Source organism: Carassius gibelio, chromosome A16 (genome assembly GCF_023724105.1).
Source record: "Carassius gibelio isolate Cgi1373 ecotype wild population from Czech Republic chromosome A16, carGib1.2-hapl.c, whole genome shotgun sequence".
In the NCBI taxonomy this organism is placed as follows: domain Eukaryota; kingdom Metazoa; phylum Chordata; class Actinopteri; order Cypriniformes; family Cyprinidae; genus Carassius; species Carassius gibelio.
Window position 1 is genome coordinate 10751120 of NC_068386.1, and position 26374 is coordinate 10777493.

At 36.0% G+C, this 26374-nt stretch overlaps 2 protein-coding genes across 3 annotated transcripts in view; both read left to right on the forward strand.

The window, feature by feature from the left end:
* Nucleotides 1-1830: 1830 nt before the first annotated feature.
* LOC128031008 (DENN domain-containing protein 3-like) lies at nt 1831-16833 on the forward strand. The gene is made up of 23 exons (XM_052619181.1): nt 1831-2025; nt 2517-2778; nt 3081-3196; nt 4003-4112; nt 5881-5992; nt 6125-6244; nt 6459-6677; nt 6746-6861; nt 7189-7344; nt 7419-7515; nt 7598-7701; nt 7857-8035; nt 8135-8659; nt 9541-9797; nt 9894-10058; nt 10481-10610; nt 10696-10803; nt 11076-11206; nt 11584-11750; nt 12135-12274; nt 14446-14558; nt 14955-15092; nt 15570-16833. Exons 1-23 carry the CDS (start codon nt 1942-1944, stop codon nt 15771-15773), a joined length of 3753 nt encoding a protein of 1250 aa, XP_052475141.1. The 5' UTR covers nt 1831-1941; the 3' UTR covers nt 15774-16833.
* A 1371-nt stretch (nt 16834-18204) lies between these two features.
* Nucleotides 18205-26374, forward strand: part of LOC128031034 (focal adhesion kinase 1) — a 50038-nt gene continuing 41868 nt past the window's right edge. The window contains exon 1 of one of the 2 annotated variants that reach the window (XM_052619230.1): nt 18205-18380. Coding sequence is in view for 1 of the 2 variants with exons in the window: in XM_052619235.1 (XP_052475195.1) it covers nt 25726-25807 (82 nt within the window). In the remaining variant the exon portion in view is untranslated. Of the gene's footprint in view, nt 18381-25202; nt 25808-26374 lie in introns of those variants that run through there. The other variant, XM_052619235.1, reaches the window with a different exon arrangement.

Sequence of the window (26374 nt, forward strand, 5' to 3'; positions counted from 1 at the left end):
ATCGATGAAAATACTTTTATTCTCAGATTTTCATAAAGCTTTTGACACATTTGGGGTTTGGTGAGTTTTTTTTTTTGTGCAGCAGTTGAAACCCTCTATAACTCAAACATGGAACTAGCTCTAGATTTGATTTAAAAAGAGGTATTGACAACGATTTTAAATTGGTTAGTCATATAATAAAGAAGGAACTCTTTTCTTATGATGAATTCATTTCTTATTAAATGCCAGTTACTCAAAAAAAATCCCAAAAAGAATAATAAAGCTATCCATACTCTTTTGTCTCATTGGGTCTCTTTATTGAATGGAAAATTGATTTGCTGGAGAAAAATAAATTATGAGAAGGTTAAAGAAGTTTCTTATAAGCTTATTTATAGAATGTATCCAGCATTATTTACTAAAATTTTAAAAAGTTATAAATATAAATTGTATTTTGTTGTAACGAATTTGAGGAAACTGCCTTGCAGCTCCTTCACTTCAATGGGAAAATGTACTCTTTGGCATTACTCACTATCCTGACTAATAGAAACAGTACCTTTACTTAATTTATCTACTTATTCTATTGACCAAATTTCACAAGTGTAAATTTACCAATAAAAAAAATGGTTTTGTTGACTTGAATAAGTAGCCTATATATTGACAGTATCAGAGACTCTGTGAATAAAAAAAGTTGTAAGAATTTTGAAAGTTTGTTTTCTTCTCTTATTTTAATGTTATTTTCTTGATAACATTGTGTGTTATTGTTCCTTGAATGAAATGATTTTTTCCCTTCTTTTAATCTCCGACAGCAGGCTTCCGGAGGATGTAAAATAGCGAGAGAGGAGGTAGTGGTGTAAAGCAACGGGTCACAGAAGATTACAGTGGAATATCCCAAAACATATTAATACATTCATATTTTCCAGAGAGGTTTGCTCTACATTACTGCATGTATTAAAAGTAGCACTGGCCACCGAGAACATGTGGTGCCTTTTGACTGTCGCGCATGCGCAGATCACTCTCATTCAGCAGCTTGTCCTGTTTGTTGTCTCAACCTGTCCGTGCCTTAATTTCACTTTCATAATACCGGTGATCGACAAAGGTACGTGCATTCTTATCTTTACAGTAAAGATGGGCATTTATTTACATGGTTAGAATATAAAATAAAATTCAGTGTTATCGCCTTATATTAAAACTTTAAGATTAGCCTATTTATCTGTTCATTGAGAACATCAGCTGCTCTTCGAGTTTTTTGCAATTATTCTTATTAGGTCAAATACTTGAATTATTACAGTTATCGTTCTTGAATTAGCAAAACTGTTAATACATTTTGGCCAAATAAAACCAGTGACTCATTATCTGAAGCTGAAGAATTGACTACAATGTGTTCTTTTTTCTATTCACCTACAGCTCCATTTGTTACAGTATCTTATATATATATATAATTGGCTTGCACATAATTATATTTTAAAAATGTGTAGCATGTTGTTTAAATTGTGGATTGAATATGTGTCTAAAATGATAATATGTTCATGTATTCTAGCCTATAAGCTCTTCAGAAAATTTTTTGTTTGTTTGTTTGTTTTTTTAATAGGTATTTTACTCTTGCAACACCTGCATGAGTCAAATTAAAACCAGGAACTTCCCAGAGCAGGAAAATTAGATTATTGGCACATCTCTTTTATCTGTGGTTTCCGTTGTGTCTGTATAATAATAACATTTTTTAATTAGTTTCCACAACCATGCTGTTGTTTTATTCTTGACTTTTTAATGTCTACACTCTATCTTAATATAGTATATTTAAAGTTTATCACATATAATCTACAGTGTTAAGCAAAAATGTTTTACTTCTTTTAGATTTCAGTTCACAGCCCAGGAGCTACACATTTCTGAGATTGGAATATGTGTGTTTTCTTCACTGATCTCTCATACAGATCTTATAAGGAGTGCCAATCCTGTTGATTATCAATGGCAGACGGTCTGCCTTCAGGATTACTGAAAGCTTGTATCGTTGTTGGACCTGAATATGATAAACTGAAGGAGCTGTCCCAGGTAAAATAATTTCCTTCGGCAAGTTTTTGTTAAACTGTTATGAGGTGTAAGGCACAAAAGATCTCTTCATTTAAAGCAACTTATGCATCAAACATGATGGAACAGGTCTAGAGCTATAGACTAGATTATGATGGAATCTGAATTTTGTTTTCAGTTTTAACTTTGATGTAGAGTTTCAATTTTAAAGATAATATCTGTTGTTTTTTATATGAATGAAATATTTCTTTTTATTTTATTTCATAGAGGTTCATGGGAGTTTGTTTGTGAAAGCTAGACTCTGAAAGGTGCTAGAATGAAGGTTCATTAAATTATTTCTTTTATTTTATTTTATTTGATCTATTTGATATGATTTGATTATAGATTTATTTATTTATTTATTTATTGCATCTAAAAAGGGAACATTGCTTTTGAAAAAAAAAAGTTTAAAAAGATGTTTATATTATCATCAGATTGAGTCATATCAGTGGTCATGAAAAAGCATTGTTGTCCAGTCTTTGCTGCAGGTGAATGGAAGTCCTCTACCGCTGCTCGATCCTGTGGTCCTGCAGGTCCACACACCTCCATTTGTGTCTACAGAGAATCTCAGTGAACCAGCCGTGAGAAACCTAAGCCAGACCCAGCAACAGCACTTCTTCAATAAGAAGAAAAATGATAGGCCTGTTATTAAGGCTGGTAACCCCACAGAAGAAACCACAGAGGAAGTCAGTGTTCCCAAATACCTGGACCTGGCGCTGCCACAACTCTGCTTTCCAGGTGAAACAACTTTGTGTGCAAAAGCTTGTCTGGTTGTTGAATCATATCAGTGCATTCTGCTGAAACCCTGTTCCATGCAGATCTTAATAGATTACATAGTGTAATACTTCAGAAACATCTCTATAGGATTTGTTCCAATGGTCAGCACACAACAATATAAGAGAATAATAATATTGGTTTTAACTGACTGCAATGCTGTAAATGTTTAATACTGTAGTTCAGTTCACAGTAGCTGTAACTTTAGTTTAGAATTCGATTAGAGATTCGATTAGAAAAATATTAATTTCTTTCTTTTAAATCAGGTGGTTTTCAGATAACTAAGGAGCAAAAGGATGAACAGTTTCACTTCCTAGTCTTCACTGACGTGTTTGGAAACCAGTCTCATGGAGTAGTTCTCCAGTACAGTAGATCAATACAAGTAAGGTTCATTTTTTATATTTATATAACACCTGTGCTGAACTTTTTATTAAAGTTTATTACTCTCTGGACTAATAACATTTAAGATTACACTTAAGATTTATTTAACAACTTTAAGATTATTCATCTGTTCATAGACAATGCCAGTTTAGTGAACACTTTTGCAGTTATTCCTATTAATTTTAATGGTAAACATTTTTCAGTTATTCTGCTTGAATTAGCAAAAATGTTTTAAAAAAAGAAGGCAAAATGAAGTCAAATGCAAAGTGAATGTTCCTGCTAACAGTGCAAGTATTGAAACCTATATGCAAATACTGAATATGCAAATATTCTCTTTTCTATTGAATTTTAGGCAATTGATTTACAGCTTTTTTTTCTTTTTGTTTTTGTTTTGCATCTTGTGGATTGAATATGTGTTTAAAATAGTAACATATTAATATGTCCTATTTGGTTATTTAAAGTAGACACAGGTCATGTTAGGACAAAGGACAAATGGGGACATGGGTTATGTCCTCATAAGTCACACTCTCCTTGTAATACCTGTGTCATACCCATGTCATTATACAGAGTTGTGTCCTGATATGTCACAAAAACAAGAGCACACACACACACACACACACACACACACACACGTTCATATGAATATCATTTGTCTAATATCACAATATCAAACTAATACCATTGATTAATGAAACTGATACTGCAATGGGAAGTACTTTCCAGACTACATGGTGGTTTTTCAGTTGATATTCTTTTGATTAAGGCACTGACATATTCAAATATTTTGTTTCAAACCCTGCTATACAGGAAGGAATGCAGAATGGACGCCACAAGTCTCCACAACTCTACATTGGTTATGCAATATGTGTTATATCAAAACACCCATATTACAATGCTCTCAAGGACTGTCTGTCTAGGTAAGATTCAAGACATTTATTCACATGTACTAAAAAAAAGGAAATATTTGGGAAACAAAGGAGAATATAGGGCTGGGCAATATAGCTAAAAAATGTATCACAATATAATATTTCATTTCGGTATCACTCAATAATTATTGAAACTCTTTTATAACCCTTCTTAAATAGAGAGCAGTAGAAAAAAGGTTTAAACTGAACCGCTGTATTTTCCATTTAAAAAGAAAAAAATTTCTCTTAAACAAAATAACAAATAAAACAAAATAACAAAATAAAATCTGAAACAAATATCTCCTTTTTTATACTTTATATGCAGATTAAATATAAGTTTAAGGAAACTGTCATGATTCTGCCTTCATGTCCTGACTTTTCTCTAGTCTTGAGGCAGGATCATGACAGACCCATGTTTTGTGTACAAGCACATGGCCTTGTCTTTGGGCCATGTGCTTGTGTTGTCTCGTCCCCTTGCCCCGCCCCCTTGTTATCCTAGTCTTGCCGTGACTGCCTTATCTGTGCCACCTGTTGTGTCTTAATTAGTTCCCCTATTTAGATCCCCTAGTGTGCTCTGTCTTTTGTCGGTTCATTGTTCCTCATTGTGATTGTTCCACATTGTGATATGTGTTACTCCTTGTTCCTGTGAAATATTGTTACTCGGTGTTGCCCTTGGAAGAAGATGTTGTGAGACCTGTTGTTGTTTATTTGTAGTTAGTGTTCTTGTGTTTCGAGTCTTTGTTTATCGTGTCTTGTTAAGTTATTTAGTGTCTACCCTAGTCATTGTTTTTCCCCTTGTGGGTTTTGTTTTCCCCTTTTTGTGTTAATTAATCCTGTGTTTGGTACATCCTGTCTGCACTTGAGTTCCTCCTTACCCCTCCACATGACAGAAACATCTGACCATTATCCTGAAGCCACAGGAGGGCGAAATGAGCACAATAATGAACCTCATTATACTGTTTATTGAATGCAATGATATAAAGGCTGTCTATAAAAAAGTGCATATCCTCTAATCTTATATTATCAAATCAAATATAGTTTCATAAATTGCATTAACAATATGAACAAACATCATCATCTTGGTTTCAAGCCGTTTACTTTGGCGCCGGGCCAAACAATATATTCTCTGCACTGAGCTTCTATATATGTCTCAAATACTTTGAATGAAAAATGCAACAGCGGAGCATCTTGTGGGCTCAACTGGACAGACTAACAAAATCTACAACTACACTTAGCCTACATCACCATCACCTTATCTCGTGCACCGCTGATAATGCTCCCTGAGCCACATCTGAAATTCAAATAAACAATTTTTGCATTCGAATGCAAATTAGTTTTAATTTCGACTAATATACCTTTTTTTTTAATTCAGTCTGATCTTCGCAGGCAGGCACGACACTCAGCATGTGTTCGTGTGTTATGTTGGCTGTCTGCTTGGTCACTCAAAACACCCGCCTTTAAATTTTTTTTATCATTATCGATGATGGTGTACCTTCAGCAGTACTAGATTCTGCTATTCTGTCTTCATAAAGCACTCAGTTTGTCTATACTATACGAAACACACATACAACACATATATTTGCAATATTTGAATTATTGTAAAAACAGAGCTTGTTTTGAAATCACTTTAGAGCCACAGTATTCACACAATTTAGAGAATTACCTACAAATAGTTTTCTTTGCATATTAAACTGATCTAGGGGAAAGCATTCTAACATCCAAAATGACACACACACCACCTTTTCTTCCATTTCCTGAGTTTTCTCTCTCCCATCCGCAGCCTCTTAGGTCAGCTCAAAATCTGTCAAATGACTGATATGGAAGAGCAAGTGAAGGAATTTTCTGCTAAACTGGCTCTAGTCCCAGTCCCTCCTCCTGGCCAGCTGTATGTGGTGGGTTCTTTTAGACATCTAACGTTTATCAGAGTTGGAGAACTGAAATAAAATTGTCATTGTGCAAAAAATTCTATGCATAATACAACATGCATAATACATGTGAAGTATTTATATTATTTGTTATGTCAGGCATTCACCTTAAGCCCTCTGACGATTGTCCTTCCATCCAGAGAAGACAAAAACCATCCTGTTATCGACCTGGACTTGCATCTTCCGCTCTTCTGCTTCAAGTCTAGAGAGCTGCTGCAGGTCTCAAACATAAATGACTTAATACGGAAACAAAAATAATTGAGGGGTTTTCTTTGTTAGCAGTTTGTGTGAACACAGACGGTCTGGAAATCACAACCAGTCAATTTTAGATAAAAAAAAAATGGATGAACGTTTTGACGAAACAAAAATGTTAATGAATGTTTTGGTCCACATCACATTGAAAAAAATGTTATATGTCTCTGTTCCCCTGCAGATCATTGCCAGTATACTCACAGAGCAGCGTATGGTGTTCTTTTCCTCAGACTGGGCCAAACTTACTCTGATCATAGAGTGTTTCATGTTGTATGTTTGGCCCCTGCACTGGCAACACACACTGGTGCCTATACTGTCCCACAAGATGCTTGACTTTGTTATGGCACCAACTACCTTCCTCATGGGATGCCACATCAGCCACTATGAGGACGTTGCCAAGGTAAAGCCTAAATAATGGTCTCTATTAACTCATTCAGCTGTTCTTTAATTCAGGATTTTGTTTATCAGTTAACAGATGACCTGATTCTGATCAATATTGATGAGGGAACTGTGTCCTGCTCTGGCTGTCATTATGTTGACGTCCCAGACATCCCGCAGGCAGCAGCTCAGCGTTTCAAGTGTCGGTAAGAAACATTATTCTACTGGATTAATCAAAATATACAAGATATTAATAAACTCACAGAGACCAGGGGCCTGCACAATGATAGTAGCTTAACAAACTCAAGTTGACAAATCCAAATCATCCAATCAGGCTTTGTTGGTACCATGATGCTGATCATCAACTTTCTCCGTCACCTCAACTAATCCTGCACTCAATTCATGTGTGATGGATTTAAGGTCACAATCTAAACTGAACTATAAATCAGTTTCATGGTATAGGCCCCAGGTCCCATTATATGTTCGTAATGTATTTGTCAGAACTTTAATTGGTTTGCTGGATCTTCATGTAGAAGGAAAGGTCTTCAATTACACTATGACTTGGAAATGGTTCATCAGAGAATATGTAGCAGTCTTTATGAGCTGCGGATGCAGAGAAGACAGTGGCAGCACAGGCTCAATTTGGAAATACAAAACATCACCCTGGAGCTCATCGTTAACATGTTTAGGTCAGTAAGAACCTATGCAGGACACTAGACCTGATATCTTCTACACATTTGTAATGAAATGTTTCTTTATCCAGAGATGTCAGTGATAACCTTAATTACGAACACAGAATCTTTAACACTGATGAGTTTCTGAAGACCAGGGAGCCAGACGACAAACAATTCTACAAAAAGGTGGCTTTCAATTTAATAATATGTCTGGTCTACAAAAATTCAAAATAGAATAGAATGACTGGTGGCTTTTTATTCATGACAGGTCTTGGAAACACACATTTTCCACTCCTTCTTGAAAGAACGTTTGAATGGAAAAAGAGACAAATTTACCCAAATGGAGCTCAGTACTCAGACAGAAGACCAAAAGTAAGTTGAAGCTGTGTTGTCATTTTCGGACAAAGTTAGAATAACATATTTTACACATTAATAATTTAAATGTTTAGTGATTTTTGTAAGCATTAAATTGATTGAAAGTGACAGTATATATATATATAAATATAATTTGTTATTCATTTCTGTAGATTGTGTAGATCGATGGATTACTCCCGCAGACCCACCATAAAGGAAATAGTTTTGCGAAATGGTTCTTTAGAGAGCGGTTTGAGCAAACGTCTGGGCTCAAGTCTCCCTGACCTGGACAACAAGAAACACCTGACTCTCCTCAAAAAGATGTCTCCAACTAAGATCATTCATGGAAAGCGTAAGAGAACTGCAGTACTGTAATGCTGTTTTGTATTTACAGATTATCATAATATATTTATGTTACTGACCGTCTTTGTGAAATTCCTTATCCCAAAAGCTTTGAATACTCCAGTCAGGCCATTCAAGATCTTCCAGCTCCCAGATTTCCCTTCTCCGTTGAACTACCCCAATGTACTCCATTACTTTGGAGATCTTATCCTCCAGCTGAACAAAGCCATATCAGCCACCCCACTTGATGATTCCTCCCTGCTAGCAAGATACTTTTACCTGCGCGGCCTCATCAATATGCTGAGCTCTAAGCGACTGGATGCCCTCAGCGACTTCCAGAACCTCTACAAAACAGATATTGCGATTTTTCCTGGAGAGCTGGTGAAGACGCTGATGGACTCTCTGCAGATAGAGGATAGAGTCCAGGTAGAGAAAAGATCTGAGCTCAAGCGGCTCATCTGTCAGGTGAAGAACAATGAAAAAAGCGAGCATGAGGAATCAGACTATCACGTGAAGAAGTTTGAGCTGCCCAAGACCCCTATGCAGCTGGAGGAGTTTGTGATGTGCACTCAGCAGTCTGGTATTGTGCGGGACATGGCCACTTCACAGAGACTGTTTGAAGCTCTCATAGTTGGTAAGTTTAAGCTGTACTGTGTCATTGTATAAAACCATTAAAGATACGCAATATATTTGTACCATACCAGTAAGTAATAGACATAGAGTTTTTGGATAGAGATAATAGAGATAGAATATTTAATTTATTGGTACTTTGCTGTCTTCTATAGCTTTGTGGTATTCTATAGTTTATACTTAATGTTTGGCAAACCTCAGGCTATTAATGAATATTAAAGGTGCAATGTGTAATATTTACAACGATCTATCTACAGAAATGCAATATAATATACATAACTATGTTATCAGATGTGTATAAAGACCTTACTTAATGGACCGTTATGTTTTTATTACCTTAGATTGAGTAATTTCTATCTACATACACCGCGGGTCCCCTTGCATGGAAGCCACCACCATGTTTGTATAGTAGCCCTAAATGGACAAACTGTTCAACAGAGCGTGTTTCGTCACTTTGTTGTTCTTGCGAATAAAACACTGACACAATGATGAACAAGTACATTAACATAGTATCAATTTATTGAATAATTAAGTAAAAATAAGTCCTTGATTTACCTTTGCTCTCTGATGTCTTTACCGATGACATCTTTACCTGTGTCGGTCACGGTAGCTTCTCTCAAGGGAGGGGCGAGCGGGGGACTGAGCCATTGGTTGCAATTCACAACCTCACCTCTAGTGGCCGCTAAAATTTACACACTGCCCCTTTAATTTTCAAACTGTACAATTCTAAGACTTGTAGTGTTTAATTATAAACTATATTTTGAATACATTTAAACAAAAATACAATACTACAAATTAATTTAAAAAAAAATCTGAAAAAGAAAATAAAAATATTCTGCTAGTGTTGTGTAAAATATTTTATTGTAATGTGTTTGTTCTTCTCAGGTGGTCCGAAGCATATTCATCCAGAGATGTTCAGAGTGTTTTATAGCTTCTGGAAACAGGCCGAGGCAGGAGCACAGGACATTGACCTGCCTGCTGAGGTCCTGGAATGTCTAGACAACAATGAGTGTGTGTACAAGCTGTCCAGCCCTGTGAAGACCAGTTATGGTGCTGGCAGAATTGCCATGACTCAAAAGAGGCTCTTTCTGCTGACAGGCAGATGTCGATATGTTGAGATTGCCAAGTTTAGGGACATTGAGGTTTGTGAGTCTTTATACCTATAAGCTGTAATATTCCTTTTAAAATTAAATTAGAAAATAGTGTTTGTGGTAACCGTATGAATCCTGTTAACCCAGGAAGTGAACTTCTCCGTTGCCCCGCTTTTGAGGATCCCCTCTCTAAAGATCAAGAACAGCCTAAGGAAAGAAATATTTGAGGCTAATTTAAAATCTGAGAGTGAACTGTGGAACCTGATGATCAAGGAGATGTGGGCTGGGAGAATGATGGCAGACAACCATAAGGTCAAATTCACCTGTACTGTCAAATATCTCAAACTGGAGTCAAAACATGAAATATAAAATGAAAATTTTCTAGAACAATTATTTTCTATTTTTCAATTTCATTTATTCATGTAATGGCAAAGCTGAATTTGCGTCCATTCATTGTTTCTAACCGTAATAAGGTGTTGTTTAGGGAGTAATAGTTTTGAAAATCACACACATCCTTTGATATGGCCTACCAGTTCATTCCCATTTACTGCCATTAGATAAACATCTATGATAAACAATATGCTGTTTTTTTATTTTTTATTAAGGATTCAAGTTTATTTCTCTTTCCTTGTTTGAGACGATGACTGTTATTCCTTTTCAAAATCAATGCATGTTTAAACTACAAATGCACAAAATACTTTAGTTTGTGTTCTGTGGTCTCTTGTGTTTATCAGGACCCCCAGTGTGTGCAGCAGGCCCTGACCAATGTCCTGCTTATGGATGCAGTGGTGGGATGTTTAAAGACACCGAAGGCTATTTGTGCTGCCTCCAAACTGGCCTATTTTGAAAAGCAGCGACAAGAAGGTGTGTCTCACTCCCTACCGGTAAGAACAACTAGATGATGAAGACAAGCCAGTTGAATTAAAGTATCTTGTCCTCATTCCCACAGTCCCCATGATCATCCCCAGACCCACAGCAGAGACTCTGAAACACAAGATCAATCCGTCCCAGAACATGACGCTCCCTCAGTCTGTCGATGTCTTACTCTACACTCCAGGTCTGCATGCAGGAGTTTTTGGTGAAATAGATAAGATATGTTTATTATGATATACATTATTTCAGTTCAGGTTATTTTTTCAGACTGAAAAGTGAATCATACTGGACAAATCTACATACTGCATGAATTGAGCATATGCATGTAATCAAATGAATTTTTTTTTCCAGTTATAAATATAAACTTTATTTGTGTAAGCATCTGTGTTATGTAAGATTTATATAAACTGCTTGTGTTAGATTTCATGTTAAATCATTCTTTTTAACATCTTCCAGGTCAGTTAAATAGAGATGTGGATGGAAACCCCAAGCTCTGGTGTGCTCTCAGCTGTGGGAAAGTGGTTGTGTTTGATGCTGTCAGTTGGTCCCTGATGCAAAACTGTATTCATTTAGGAGAATCTCGACTGGTAAGATGCTGCTGTTTGATTTTAAGATTTAATACATTGATATATTTTAAGATTTTGATTTAATATATTGAAGATGATATAAAAGTACTTGATATCAGCAATATCAAAAGTTTAATTTAAGAAATCTATTTAATGACCCTGCAGTTGTTGAGAATGTGTTGTTCAAGTATTCAAGTAAAGGGGCCTAAGGGACCTTAGTAAATTGTATATGAAGCCACCTTGTATATTGGAGCACCTTGCCATAATGTTTGCAGCTTTGTTTTCCAGTGTCTTATACTTCTTATACTTCTTTGGATCTGTGGAACAGGGAAAATTGCAGTCTAAATCTAAAAAACAGATTTCACACAGTAGTCTTTTTTTTCTTTTTTGGTGCCCAGAACTGCATGATGGGATTGGACCAGAAGCAGGTGTGGATTGGTTCTCAGGACTCCGTCATTTACATAATTAACACTCGCAGTATGCTGTGTCATAAACAGCTGACTGAGCACCGTGGAGAGGTCACAGACTTTGCCCTGGAGAAACTAAACCCTGAGAACAGACCAGGGTGAGTACTAGACATTAACATCATTCACTGGGTCTGTATCCTGGCTGGATTAGGCCGCTTGGATTAGACCGACTGCATTGCAATATATATAATACATATATAAAATTTTAGTAGAAAGAATTATATTTTGTTTTAGTAGAATGTATATATATATATATATATATATATATATATATATATATATATATATATATATATATATATATATTTGGTTTTGTTATATAGATAAAGAAATTAATAAAAATATTATTTACTCCAAAAATACAATTAAAAGTGTCCCCATCAGGTAGCAGCATTGTTTGTGGTACTTTCTGTATATTTGGCAGAGGTGGTTCAGAATAGAGATTACATTATGAACAATGTCATTTTGATGTGCTCTCCAAGCCAAGCACAGGTGTATTCCTGTAGTGCAGATGGCACTGTGATCGTTTGGGACGTCCCCTCTCTGAAGGTGAAGCGGCAGTTTCATCTGTCCTGTGACAGACTGCAGTCCATTCAGATTAACAATGACGAATTATGGTGTGGTAAGTTTGAGCTTGGTAAAACTGTCCAAAACTGTTGTTAACCAGAAGGTCCAATACATACTGTAAAATGTTTACATATTACATTTTACAAAAGCATTCAGGGGCCTGTATCATGATTGGTAGCTGAACAAATTCAGAGTTATAGGATTAGTTTTGAGTTGACAAAACCAAACCTCTCCAATCCGGCTTTGTTGGTACCATGATGCTGTTCATCAACTTTTTTGTCAATTCAGGCTTTGATCCTGAGTTTGTGGAGCGCGTGCACATGAATGTGTGACATCACTGGCGAACAGCCAATCACGAGCCTTGCAATACAAAGCAAGTTTGATTTACTTCTCGCGAGAGACCCAGCGAGATTCAAAACTAAAGGTTAAAGGTTTTGCTAAAGGTTAAGAGATTGAAGAATATGACCAATTTAAATGTCATGTGAAAAATGAAGGAGGACTAATAAAATAAATGATCTTGCTCCATCAGTGTAGTCACAAGTGGAACTTGTTAACTTAGTCTATACATTTGAAAATATATAGTGATAGAGACTTGAACATGTAAGTTCAGATTTGTAATTTTTAAAATAGTTCAGTCTTTTGATACTACAGCTTATTTATATTAAATGATCTGTATACATTAATATTTATTTAAAATAATTTATAATAACTGTTAAACTAAAATTGCTTGTGTGTAAGAGATAAATAATAATATGAATCACAATAATTATATAAATCATAAAATGACTGTTATTATCATTAAAGCCAGACTATTTTTTTTTTTTATAAGCATAAGTGACCTTTAATTTGGAGCAAGATAACCTGGAGTGACTTTGTGTCAGACATGTGTCACTTCTCTCACATCTGATTGGTTCACCTTCAGTCTGAGCCCAGAACATAACCTGCCCCGCAGCAGGTTAGCCGTGCAGCGTAAGATACCATGGCAACGAACACCGATTAAAGCCGAGCTACTTTCATAGTACCTAAAACCCAGGTTTGGCGGAAACTAAGCTGAAACATATCTGGCTAGCCACCTAATCCGGCTTCATGGTACAGGCACCAGGTGGCCAAATTTTTTTAAAATTTATTTATTTTGCCAATGGATAGCTTAAAGGGGTCATATAATGTGATTTCAGTTTTTCCTTTCTCTTTGGAGTGTTACAATTTATTGGTGCATAAAGAAGATCTGTAAAGTTGCAAAGACCAAAGTTTCATATCCAAAGAGATATTATTTATAAAAGTTAAGAGTCAACCTGTCCTACCTAAAACTGCTCGTTCTAACACGCTCCAACATCTCTACATCACGATGTGGGAAGATTTGCATAACACCGCTCCAAATTTTCATGCAAAGAAAGAAGGCTTGCCACCTGCGCCATGTTCTGGAGACACTGTGTGTTTCATTGTGAAAACAAAACTACTTTGTTTGGCCTTCCAAAAGAAGACACAAATAGAAATCAGTGGTTAAGCTGTATTTACAACCCTGTTCCAGAACTGTCCAACCCAAATATTCAGATGTGTGCAGCGCATTTTACGGAGGATGAGGACTGTTTCCTGTGAGAGTAGCCTACAATACAGAGTCTGTTTCTATAAAGTGGGGCAGTTCCAACTTTGCAAAGTCTGGTGCTTTTGACTCACAGTCTGTAAGCATGTTTACAGATTCAAAGGATTTGCCACTGATGATTCAAACGTGAGTTTTGAACAGTGTAGAGTAGTGCTTGTTGTTTGTCATTTCTCCGATCACAAATGCAGACAATGGTTTTATGTTTACGTGGCATGATATGCAATGCAACACGTAAAAAAGACAGTAAAAGTCATTATGATCAGTAATTATGTCCCCATTGGATGCAACAAATAACATTTCTGTCACACACTTGAAGTATTAAGCCAATAACAATGCACTGAATAGCTGGCCAATCAGAGCACACGTCACTTTTCAGACCAATGAGCTTTGTAAAAATCAACATGTTTCAGAAAGTCGGTGCATAGAGGAGCAACAGTACAATGTACAATATGTGGGAAATAATGTGTTTTTTTTTTTACATTAAACCACATGAACACATTGCATTACACCAAATACACAACTTATGTTCTTTTTAGCAACATCAGATGACCCCTTTAACATTATTGAATGTTATTGAATATATAGAGCATGTTATGTTATTGAGCATGTGTTTATTGCTTGTGAAGGTGCCAAGGATTGTGTCATGAGGCTGAGTCCCCGTGGAGATCTGCTTTGTAAGATTTCCGTCCCAGATGATGTGAAAATCACATCCTTCAGCAGGGTCACACTGTTTATGGAGGTTTGTATTTTCATGGTCAACTCAACAGTATCAGCTGTAACCAAATATAACCCCCAAACATGATTATCCCCCTTCCTAAAATATATATAGACAGAACATCTGTTTTTATTCATAAGGACTCATAAGGACATAAGGAAGTATAAAAAAAGCCAGTTTTAAGTTATAAATCTTTGTTTATTCATTTAATGAATGAGTATTTATGGGATCTCTGTGTATGACTTTATGCTGTTTTAGTGTGTAGTTTTCCTTTGCCTTTTCATGCTGTTTGCACAAACACATTTGACACCCAGACAGGCAGAGAGGTCAGCCATGCCACTAAATGGTGTGAATTGCATAAAATTATAATGTGCTCAGATATAATGATTGATCTCAGGATCTTGTTATGTGTTTTTATAGAAAAGACAGATCTGGACAAGTTTCACTGACTCAGCAGAGCTTTGTATATGGGATTCCAGTGACCCCGTCAAAGCACCTAAACAGGTCACAGTCCCCAACTGCAGTGGGGTCACCTGTATGATCAGAGTGAAGGATCAGGTAAGATGTTACATTTTACATGTCATTTCCATGGTCATACTTTTAGGAATTTGAAATGAAATCTTAAGAAGAAAAAAAAGGTTTCAAATGTTTCTATTTTAAATAAAGGCTGTTCTTTTGAACTTTTGAAATGCTATTAATTCCTAAACACTTAAATCAGCATATGATTTCTGAAGGATCATGTGACACTGAAGACTGGAGTAATGGCTGCTGAAAATTAAACTTTGCCATCACAGGAATAAATTGCTTAAAATAAAAAAACAGTTATTTTAAGTTTAAAATATTCCACGATACTGTAATTTTATTAAATAGATGAAGCTTTGGTAAGCATAAAAGACTTCTTTCAAAAATGTTAAAATATCTTAATGTCCACAGACTTTTGAACAGTAGTGTAATTTCTTTTTGTTTGCTTGGATGAAATGTGAGCATATAGCACACTGGAAGAAAAAACGTGGTCTCTTCTTTCTCTTTCTCTAGGTCTGGATTGGTTGTAACGGTGGGTCAGGCCTCAGTAAGGTTGTGGGGAAGATCTTTGTGTTGGACTCTGAGAGCCTGAAGGTTGAGAAGGAGCTGGAGGCTCATGAAGACACCGTTCAAACTCTTTTCTCAGCAGAGGACCGATACATACTCAGTGGCTCTGCAAAAAGTGATGGCAAAATTGCCATCTGGAGAGTAGATTAAGCAAGCTTACCCAACAAAAGTTTTTAAGTTTTCAGCTTTATAAACGGGGGCATCATGATCTGTGACAAGTAGTTAATCAGTGCTCACAGCACAGGGGAAGAAATATATTCACAGTTGCCCTTTAAAATGTGCTATGTAATCCCTTTAAGTTTTGGTGAGTAGAAATGTTTATACTGGTTTTGATTAGAGTTAGCCAATGATGGGTACTGTGAGGACCAACTAGAAAAATCCTGAAAATTGCAAATATGTATTAAGATACATTAGGGATTGAAACAACTACTACAAGGATTTCTTTCTACAAATAGTCCTATGTTAAGAATGCTCAGATCTCAACGGTCTCTTTGGAAATATATATTTTTGTATAGATTGTGGTTGTAAAGTGTAAACAACAGTTTATTATATCTTTCTGGATTCATTTAAAAGCTCTCGGTCTTTTGAAAGCTGTTTTCTATTCCAAGAGAGCTGAATATAGAATCTGGTGAGGTTTGTGGAGTTGCCATGTACACAATTTCCTGTAAAGTCCTGGATCAAAGGGAACTGAAGACCAACCCGAAGCACTGCCTGAAGATGGACTGCAGCCGTAATAAGTAGATTGTGGAACGGTGTGCCAGTCCTTGTGGTGTCTCTGGAGTGGCTAGTAAGATTGTATGATACCCTCTTTGATGGACCTACTGTCTTGGTTTTTTGTAATTGCAGATCTGTATTTATTTTATATCAGAAATGTTTTGGGGGAATCTCACACAGAAATGCCTGGGTTGTAATTTTTCTCAAAATGTCTTTTTATTTTCTTTTTATAATTGCATTAAGTAAAAAGTAAATACAAATAAAACAATAATAAAGCATTTATATTATAGGCCTGGCTTAAATCGTGCTTGGATTTTGATGATATTTTATTGGCAGTTAAGCACACTTTCCCTAAAAGTCTCATTACTGCATGCAAAGAATATTACTGTAGTAATGTAATTATAATGTCCAACCTGTTACACTATTTTTAGAATAAATTCAGTACAACATCAGTAATAGTGCCCTTGGTTTTAAATATTATAAATAATAATGTATAAATATGATTGAAATAATGTATTACATTTTGCATTACAATAATAATAATAATAATAATGAGAATTTGTATTTATTCAGCAATAAGAAAAAATAATTTAATAATTTATTAAAGAATATTTTTCTTATCAATTATTGAAACATGAGATAAATGTGCTTTAAAATCATATTTTGTTGTGGTCTTTTTATTTTATTTTTTTAATATACAATCTCCTCCTAGATCAGCCCTCCTTTCCCCTTGAAAACAGATTATTTAATGTCAAGTCTTTAAATAGCAATAATTACTGTGGAGTTTGTGCTTGCCTTTAATATTCAAATAAATATGAATTAATAAACATGGAGCCATTCTGGACCAGTGCTTCTCACTCTGGAGGTGTTAGCAGAAGGGGCCCTTGGCTGGATTTTTGCCGCCCATGCAGAGAGCAGTGATTGGCTGATGTGTAACATTCTGAACCTGGGGTCAGCCATCTAACTGTCAGATGTAATTGGAAGGAATTTTGGGGATGTGTCTGGAAGACAAAGCCAGCACACATCCATCCTGTCCCTAAGTCCCTGGAGTGTGTGTGTGTGTGTGTGTGTGTAGGCGTGCAGCAATCCTTTCAGAGCTGCTGTGCGTGGCATAAGAATGAATTTGTATAATTGAGAAGCAAAATAACAAACCGTATTCATGGATCTTATTCATTTTGATGTCAAAGAAACATTTTTTTGAGGACATTCTTGGATCAAGTTGACAAGTACACCACTAATTTGCCAAATGAATCACAGTCAACTCCACATTCAGTACATATAATGTATAGTCTTTTGTACCAGTAACTATACCTAGCTTATTTTTTCCAAAAGCAAATTATCATCACTTAATATTTGTATTATTGCTGGGCAGCCTGAGGCCGATTCAGCCATACTGGAGCGGGCAATTCAGAACTGCAGCGTTGGAAAACATGATTCATTTAGCAAATCGGTTCGTTTGAATCGTTCGTTTCAATGAATCAATTCTTTTGAGACGTCAATCCAAAGTTCCCAGAATTCTACGCACGGTTTTTTGGAAGTAAACCACTGATCTATATATAATTATTATCTATTATAGATCAGTGAAGTAAAGACATATTGTATTTAGGGTGTTGTATTTAGATATATGCCTAATTATAACTGTTAAAGATGTGTTGCATATGATGCTTTCAATGGAATTAAGCCCATGTGTTTATTTTTGTTTTTTCTTCTCACAGATAACTGCTCCTACCTGTCGCATAGGCTATATGTCGTTATTTGTAGTTAGCATGCCATTCACTTTAGCTTTGCGAATCGGTTTTACAAAATGATTCAAAAGAATTGATTCAACATAATGATTCATTCGCAAATCGGTCATTACTAGCAGCAGGGAGAGTGAGAGCAATAGGGAGGATTCCGGCTTCAGATCCACTACAGACCCCACGGAGTCTGGACAGACCCACAAAACAGCGCTAGCACGGGTTACAAACCCAAGCCAAACACTGCGGATTACTTGGTGTTTATCAAGAAGCTGCGTTTTTGGAGACATCCGATGAAAAGAATACGGTAAGTATTACTCCTGGTTAAGAATTCACATTTTATATTTGCTGTAATAATTGCTATAACTGCGTTAGCTTCGTAGCATAGCGTGAGGGTCTCATTTGCGATTGGACCTGGAGAGTGGGCTTGAAATTTTGTGTTGCATTGTGAGTGCCAGGTGTGTTATGTATTGGCAAGTGCTTAGGATTCCCGTATCATTATTAAAATGTTGATAAAAGTCATTTGTGCACGGTTTTTGCAGGACAAATGCTCATGGCAATACGAAAGAGACCATAAACAGTAATTTCAAGCCAATCCGTGTTTTCTTCCTCGCGGAGTGACTAATGTAACACCAGTCTGCATGTTTAATAACCCGGTATAAATGTTGTGTTCGCTGCTGGATTGTTATGTTGAGTTAAGTGTGTTTTTATACAGTCCATGAGTGTGTCGCGTTAGTGGCTGTGTATCGTTGTCAGACTGTTTCTGTTCACATGGTGAACTGAAAACAATAACAAAACACAAACAATGCAAGTTTAGTGCGCGGCAAAGATTTATTAGTAGCATTTGTCTGTGATGCTTTCCACCAATTTTATGTATTAAGTGCAGAAATTTTTACTTAATGAACACTAGTGCTGGCAGTGTATTATTAGGTACAGTAGGCTAGTCACCTGTTTCAGGTAGCCTAATATTTCGGATACATGGAGGAGGTGTTTCATATCAATTGGGGGTTGATAATTAGTTGACTTTTTTATCATTCATGATTTCACTTAATATAAGAAAAAAATATATAATTAAGTGTGAAAATTAATTTTAATCAACATTTAATGCCACACATTTTTTTTTTTACAAACTGAGCGTGGAATATATTTTTAAATAATCTCGGGTCTGTAAGATTTCTTTAAGAATTATATTTTATGGTTTCCACTTTCCACCAAAATATTAAGCAACAAAACTGTTTTCAACATTGTTAATAATAAACACCAGCAGATCAGCATATTACAATGATTTCTGAAGAATCTGAACACTGGAGACTGGAGTAATGACTGCTTTAAAGGAAGATGCCATCACTGGAATAATTTAAATGTTAAAATGTATTAAATAAAAACAACTGAATGTTACTGTTTTTTTTTTAATGTTTTTAATCAAATAAGAGACTAGCAAAACATTAAAAAAAGTCTTGACCCCAAGCTTTTGGTTGGTAATTGTAGAATACTTGTTAACAGGAATTTTCGGTAAAATGTATACAAGACGTAGTCAACCAGACGATGAACACTATTAACAGCAATTATTATGTGATTGCATAGTAAGTAGCAATATTTGTTAGTTCTGTATGTTGTCTGTAATACAGTGTTGAATTATATTTATTGTTCATATCTATTGTATCACCTTTATTAAAATCTGAATCTTTGTACCATTGTCAGTCTTGTAATCTGATTTTCATAGATGATTGTTGACTGTGATGGCTTATAGATTAATGTTTTGCCTGCACTGGTGAACCATGACTCTGTCGAGAATTGCATTAAGAAAATTTGGTAAAGAAGATCCAGTTTCTCCGACCTAAAATTCAGTCCAACCAGAGCACTGGAATTGTCAGGTGTAATCCTGGACATGATGAGTGGAATATGGATTTATTCAGCTACACCAGGCCTCAGGGTCTGTCTCCTCTGGGCTATTCATTAGATCAATTATCCTGGGCCGCTTTTAACCAGTATTGTGACATGTTGACATTTTTCCCTGTTATTATTGCTATTGATTGGCAGTGGCCATGCGCTTCTTACTGCTTTAGAACAGCTGAGGGTTTCATTCTGTTATAGTGCAGAGTGACAGGGTCAACGCATATAGCAACAAGGAGACATTTCTGTCTGACTGATTTCTTTTTAATGGTGAATTTTTTTTTTTTTTACTTTTGGGAATATATTTCTGGGAGATACCATTCTTACAGATATCACATCATCCAAGGTAACTCAGAAGCAGCGTAATTTATAGTATATTATAACTGATGAAATGTAGTTAATATAATTGATGTACTATAGATTTTATTTTTATACTTTGTTTTTACTTAAATAGCTATTTTAGCTAAATAGCTAAATTATTACATTACAGGTTTTATTTGTTTTTGTCATTTAATTCGATTTTTAATATATATATATATATATATATATATATATCGTTTTTATAGTTTTAACTAAACATTAACTTTGAAAATTGTTGATTTGGCAACTAGCTGAAATTATATATTTTTTTTTCATTTCATTTCTTTCTTTCTTTTTTTTTTAAGTATGGTTTTAGTTTAGTTAATCATAACAACCCTGCACAAAAGAATATATTTAGAAAAAATACCTTGGTGGTTTTTAGATACAAACAGGCAATGGGATTAAATTAATATGGAAAAAACATTCTTCAAAATATCTTCTTTTTGTTTTCCACAGGGGAAAGTCATAAAGGTTTGGAACAACATGAGGGTAAATAAAATTAGGGGTGCACGATATATATATCGGCCTATGATTAATGTCCATAGTAAGTAAAGCCGGTTCTCCAATCAGCGGGTAAATACCATCAGGTGAGTGATTTCCTATATAGCAGCTGTTACTACACAGAGCCGTTGTAAACTGACAAGCTGCGCAAATCAATGGTGGTAATGAACATGGATTTGTGCAGTTTGACAAACATTGTTTGTCAGTTAACAACAGCTCCGTTTAGTAACAGCTGCTTTATGTGAAATCACGCACCTGATGGCATTTACCGCTGATTAGATAACCGGCTTTACTGATGAGATGTGCATTAATCATCGGCCGATATATGTCGGTGCACCCCTACATAAAATGATGACAGATAGACAGATGCCTTGAAGTAACCCACTGTAAAGCTGTGTCATATTGCATTGATTTAAAGTCCTCTTACCCGATTCTGCACCCAAAAACTGGTCTCAGTTCAGCATCTGTCAGTCAGCAGCGTGATGAGTCTTTACGGCAGTGTCTCAGGCTCAGTGGTGTGAGTGCTGAGAGGAGAGATAAGCGGTTAAGAAAGGGCTGAATTTGTGCATTGTAAGCAGAGGGGAGTTTGAAGAAGGGTCTGAAATGATGGACGTCTTTTGTAGACCATTTTGTTTAAATGAGTTAAAAAGTAAAACACTAAAAACTAAAATAAATTGTTTAAGTAACATGATAATGTACTGTAAAAATGGATATTCATTTTGAGTTTGACTGAAGAGTATACATTTAATAGTGTTGTTAAATAATAAGTGTTTTGAAACAAATTATAAGTGAGCGTAAGATGAAGGTAAATGTGTTTAAATGTAAAAACTGAGTAGCACAATGATACTTATATAGTGATAAATTACAAAAATGTTAAATAGCAGATGGTCAGTGATGTGGTACTGATATTGTGCATCCCTGAAAAATCATGTAGATAGATCTACCAATGCAACTTCCTGTTTGCATTCATCCTGCATGGCAAGTATGGAAAAATAATTGAATGAGGATGTTAACGTTTAAAGATATTTTCCAAACCGCTAAATTGTGAGCATAACATTTGGCCAATTTCTTAGATTTACTTTATTTCCTAGATTTATTCTTGGTGTGAAATGCTTTGGGTGTTACAATAATTTGGCACCAGTGTTTCAGTGTGTGATTATATGAATGATAACATCTCAGCCTCTTCTTGTACTCTCACTCTATCAAATACCTGTCAGTCTTAGCACAGGCCTGGAGCTACAGCGCAGTCTGTCACAATAGACCAATGCTCCCTCCTTCTGCTCATTTGTGACAATTTTGCCATTTTCTCTGTTCTCGATGAAGGATGCGGCTCCAGTGTTTGTTTCGTCTCTTTTTCACAATTGCTGTCTGTCTTTCTTCTATTTTCCTCGGTTGTGCTATGTGAGGTTTAGGAAGATTGCCAGTTTTAATGCTGCCTGTGTTTATGAACAGTTCAGGGAGTGAAACCTGGTAGCTGGTGAAAAATAAGCCAGATTGTAGTTTTATAGATTTGGTAGAATACTGCAGTTTCTTTAGAATTAAATACAGTCTTATTTATACCTTTGTTGTAGTTTTTTTTTTTTTTTTGCTGCAATCCATCACAGAATTACAAAGTCTGGTCATATGGCGTTATTTTAATGACAATTTGTGGCCTTTTGTTTCTTCACCTTTTAAGCTGAATGTAGTGTGAGATTCTAATGCTTCGAATAGCTGAAATCCACTGCATTCCGATTATAGTGCATTCAGATTCAGCATCTACAATGAAAAGATGATCCAGTGTTCCCTGTTCAATGAGACAGACATTTCAGCAGCTCTGATTGCCGCTCAGCCTCTGGATGACCTTCTGATAGAGTCTGAGTGAACAGTGGGCTCAGGAATGACCTCATTCTGAGCTTTGTGCATCACTCTGTCCTTTCTCTGTGCCATAGTCTTATGATAATGGTCTTTGGATAATTTTCTGTTCTACTCTATACTACCAGTATTCTATTCTAGACACAAACATTTCATATTCAGTTTTATGTTAATGATACCTGTACATAATAGTAATTTATTCTAGTCTAGTCTAGTCTATTCCACAACAAAAATGGGAACCTTAAAATTTTTCTTTGAGTGCAGTTTTCTAACTACTATTAGTAAGGAATTGAATTACATCATAGTCATGAACCATGATTTGCTGTTGGCTGGTTAAGAGTAGTTTCACTAGCATATTGATAACCTCAAAACAAAGACATGGACTAAAAGCCACTAATCTCTTAAGAAAGCTCTTTTAAGATCGAAACTTTTTTTGTTGGCGTCAGTTTAAGATGCAGTTTAAGTTTAATTGGGTCTATATTTTAGTTTTGGTATTTTTAATTCTGTCAGTCTTAAAAAAAATGTATCTGTGTCAGTGGTTATTTCAGAAGCAGTTATAAAAAAATTCCCATAAACATCCAATCTTTTCTAATGATTTAATTGTAGTTGAATGTGTTGATTAGCAGTGTGGTTGACAGCTAGAGGGCCCTCTAAACACACACTGGAAGACATGCACACACAAATAGTGCTTTAACACATCACTTTCAGTTCTTTTGTAGAATAGAGATAATTTCTGAAAATGTATAAACTGTCTTTTTTTTCTCAGATATTTAAAGGATATCATATTATGAAGGTAAGACAAGCTCTTGTACTCTCTCTCTTTCTCTCTGAAATGGATTTCAAATAATTCACAATTAGTGTTCTCCTGAATAAAGCAAATCAGTACATTCTCTTCAAAACCCTGTCACCTGCCTTTGGGCTGCCCGTATGACAGTGGAGCTGAATTTGAACACTTCCCATAACCAGCTTTTCTCATTTGATGTATTAGTAATTTATGTAAAAAAGAAAAACACTTTTAAATGCTGTAAGTGTTTGAGTTTGGGTAATACGTTTGGGTAATAGATGTAATTGTATTGGCATCAAGGAAATGTTGTTCAAGTGCAGATGTGGTACTGGTGCATTCTCAATTCATTCATCGTTTTCTGAGGAACTGCAACATTGTCCGACTCCAAATACACATTCAAGATGCCCCACCAGTCAGCTGATGTTTCATATTTTTAACCTCGATTCTTTCCATCGCCAAGGGCATTACTGTTGGAAGGAAGGAGGGCCTTTTTAGACAGTAGGGTTCCTGTATGCTGTATGGCAACTATGGAGACCATGATTAAGCTCAAAATGGGGCCTATTAGCTGATATTTGAGAATGCAGTTAGTATAGCAGGAAGTGACCTGTTTGCCCTCCCTATAGGAACGAGTGCTTGGAATTGTAATGAATATCTCTGGCAAACATGGCAAGATGAAACTATTAAATAAAAGCAAATCATTTTCTGAGTTATGCTTTGCAATCAGAAGTTAGTTATGACTCAATAAGCACAAAATAACACTTAAATCTACTGGTATGATTTAACAGTTATTCCTGTATACCTTTGTGTGTGGTGCATCACTCTATTTATATAAGAAATATATATATATATATATATATATATATATATATATATATATATATATATATATATATATATATATATATATATATAATTTTTTTTAATAGGTTCCGTACTTTCTTCTCACTTGCTCTTTGTCTGACTCTATTTCTGCTATTTCTGCTTTATATTTCAACCTATTTTAGCAAAACTTTAATATAGAGAGATTGCAATGTTATTACAGATTGAATTATTGTAAATCTATCTCTAATGTAATTTCCCATGGATAAACCAGACAAAACAAGGACTTAACTGTAGATACTAAGATCAAATATTTGGGATTACAAAAAAATGCTGAAATATTTCTTCAGTACATTTCCAAAGTACCTTATAGGCAGATTTCTTTGTGTTCATCAGCATACATAATTATGTAAATCGCAAGGCTGATGATTGCTAAATAAACCATTTATTAAATCATTTATTTTTGCAAATCTCTGCAAGTATGGGCTGTTGTCAAAAACAGGAAACCAACTTCCTTCCTTGAGCTTTGTCAGGTAGCTGACGGACATTCCTCTCCACATGAATCTCAGCAAGCTGTCCACAGATAACCTCTTATTGAAGCATACAACACTCCTACCATCATTCGCAAGGTGATCAGGGGTAACACAATCCAGAGAATGTAAACCGAAGCCAGACCACCCAGCTGAATATTCCTGGTTAAACCCACACCCTGAAAAACCTGATCGGCTGCTTCTTTTGGCTCGGTGGTCTGTGTTTTGTAAACATGAGCTGGTCAGCCAGTAGCAGTTGGTTTCACAGGACCATTAGCATATTTAAAGAGGCCCCTCCTCTTAGGGCTGATTCTTTCTCTCTCTCTCATCCCTCCCTCGTAAGCACACTTTCTCTCTTGATGCACTCTGCCCGGATTGTGAAAATTAAACATGCCATCACCGCAGCATCTCTCTTAATCTGGATGAACTTTAGAAAGGCAGCTAAAAGGAAGCGTTTCAGCATGTGAGGATTAATCTTGTCAGCATTTTATTCGAGTCTCCCCTGCTGCATCCATTCTTTGGATTACTCTGGAAAGCTGTGGGATTTCTCTGTCACTTCTGGATCTTTTTCCACTGCTCTTGCTGGTGGTTTTTTAAAAAGTGCTGCTGAGGGAAACGAGAACGGCACGCCTCACATTTTTGCGTATCTACCTGCCATCCTCATTCCTGTAACCACACATCCTAGCTGATCACTTCATATTTTCGCACACTCCTGGATTAGTTCTTCGGTCAGCTGACCAATCACCTTCCTGTGACCTCACACCACGCCTCATCCCAGGCCTTTGAGGGCCATCCCTGGTGGCCTGGTCACAGTGCGTTGCGGGGGGCCGGGGTCACCCCCTGCTCCCTATGACTGTGCCAGGGAGACGGAGAGCCGCTGGGCCTGGGAGAGAGACGAAAGCAGAGGCCAGCGGATGGAGAGCAGCGGCTGCAGCCCCTTCCCTCTGTGCTGGGCACGAGGAGCCTGCGTCTACTCCTACCCTCCCCCTCTGCCAAGTATGTCACCCAGATACAGAACTGCAACCCATTTCTAGAAAACCTCCACGATACCATTTCACACTCGATCTGTCTTACAGGATGTGGTATATTGATTTGACGGTGGTTTAGGACAAATGAAAGGTGTATGAACTCTCTGTGTATTTCATCTCTAGCTTTCTGCTGCTGGAATTTATGGTGATGTTACTTTAATACCTCAGTCGATGACTGCTAGCACATGATCTGTATTAGTAGGGCTGTTGTGTTACAATCCTGCATACAATTTATCACTATCATGTTTGGTGAAGAATCATGATGGTAAGGTTATTAATTTACTTTTTTAATCACTGTGCCATATCACACCACCAAAAAGAAAATATTTTATCAGATGGATTACTCTACCATTTAAAAGTTTTGGGGTCGATAAGATTGTATTTACATTTATAAAGTTTAGAGCTCCATTTAGATGATGAAAATGAAGGAAAAGGTTATTTTGTAAAATATAATTACCATTTTAAAAATGTTTTCTGTATGAAGATTTTTTTAAATGTAATTTATTACTTTGATGGCAGAACCGAATTTTCAGCA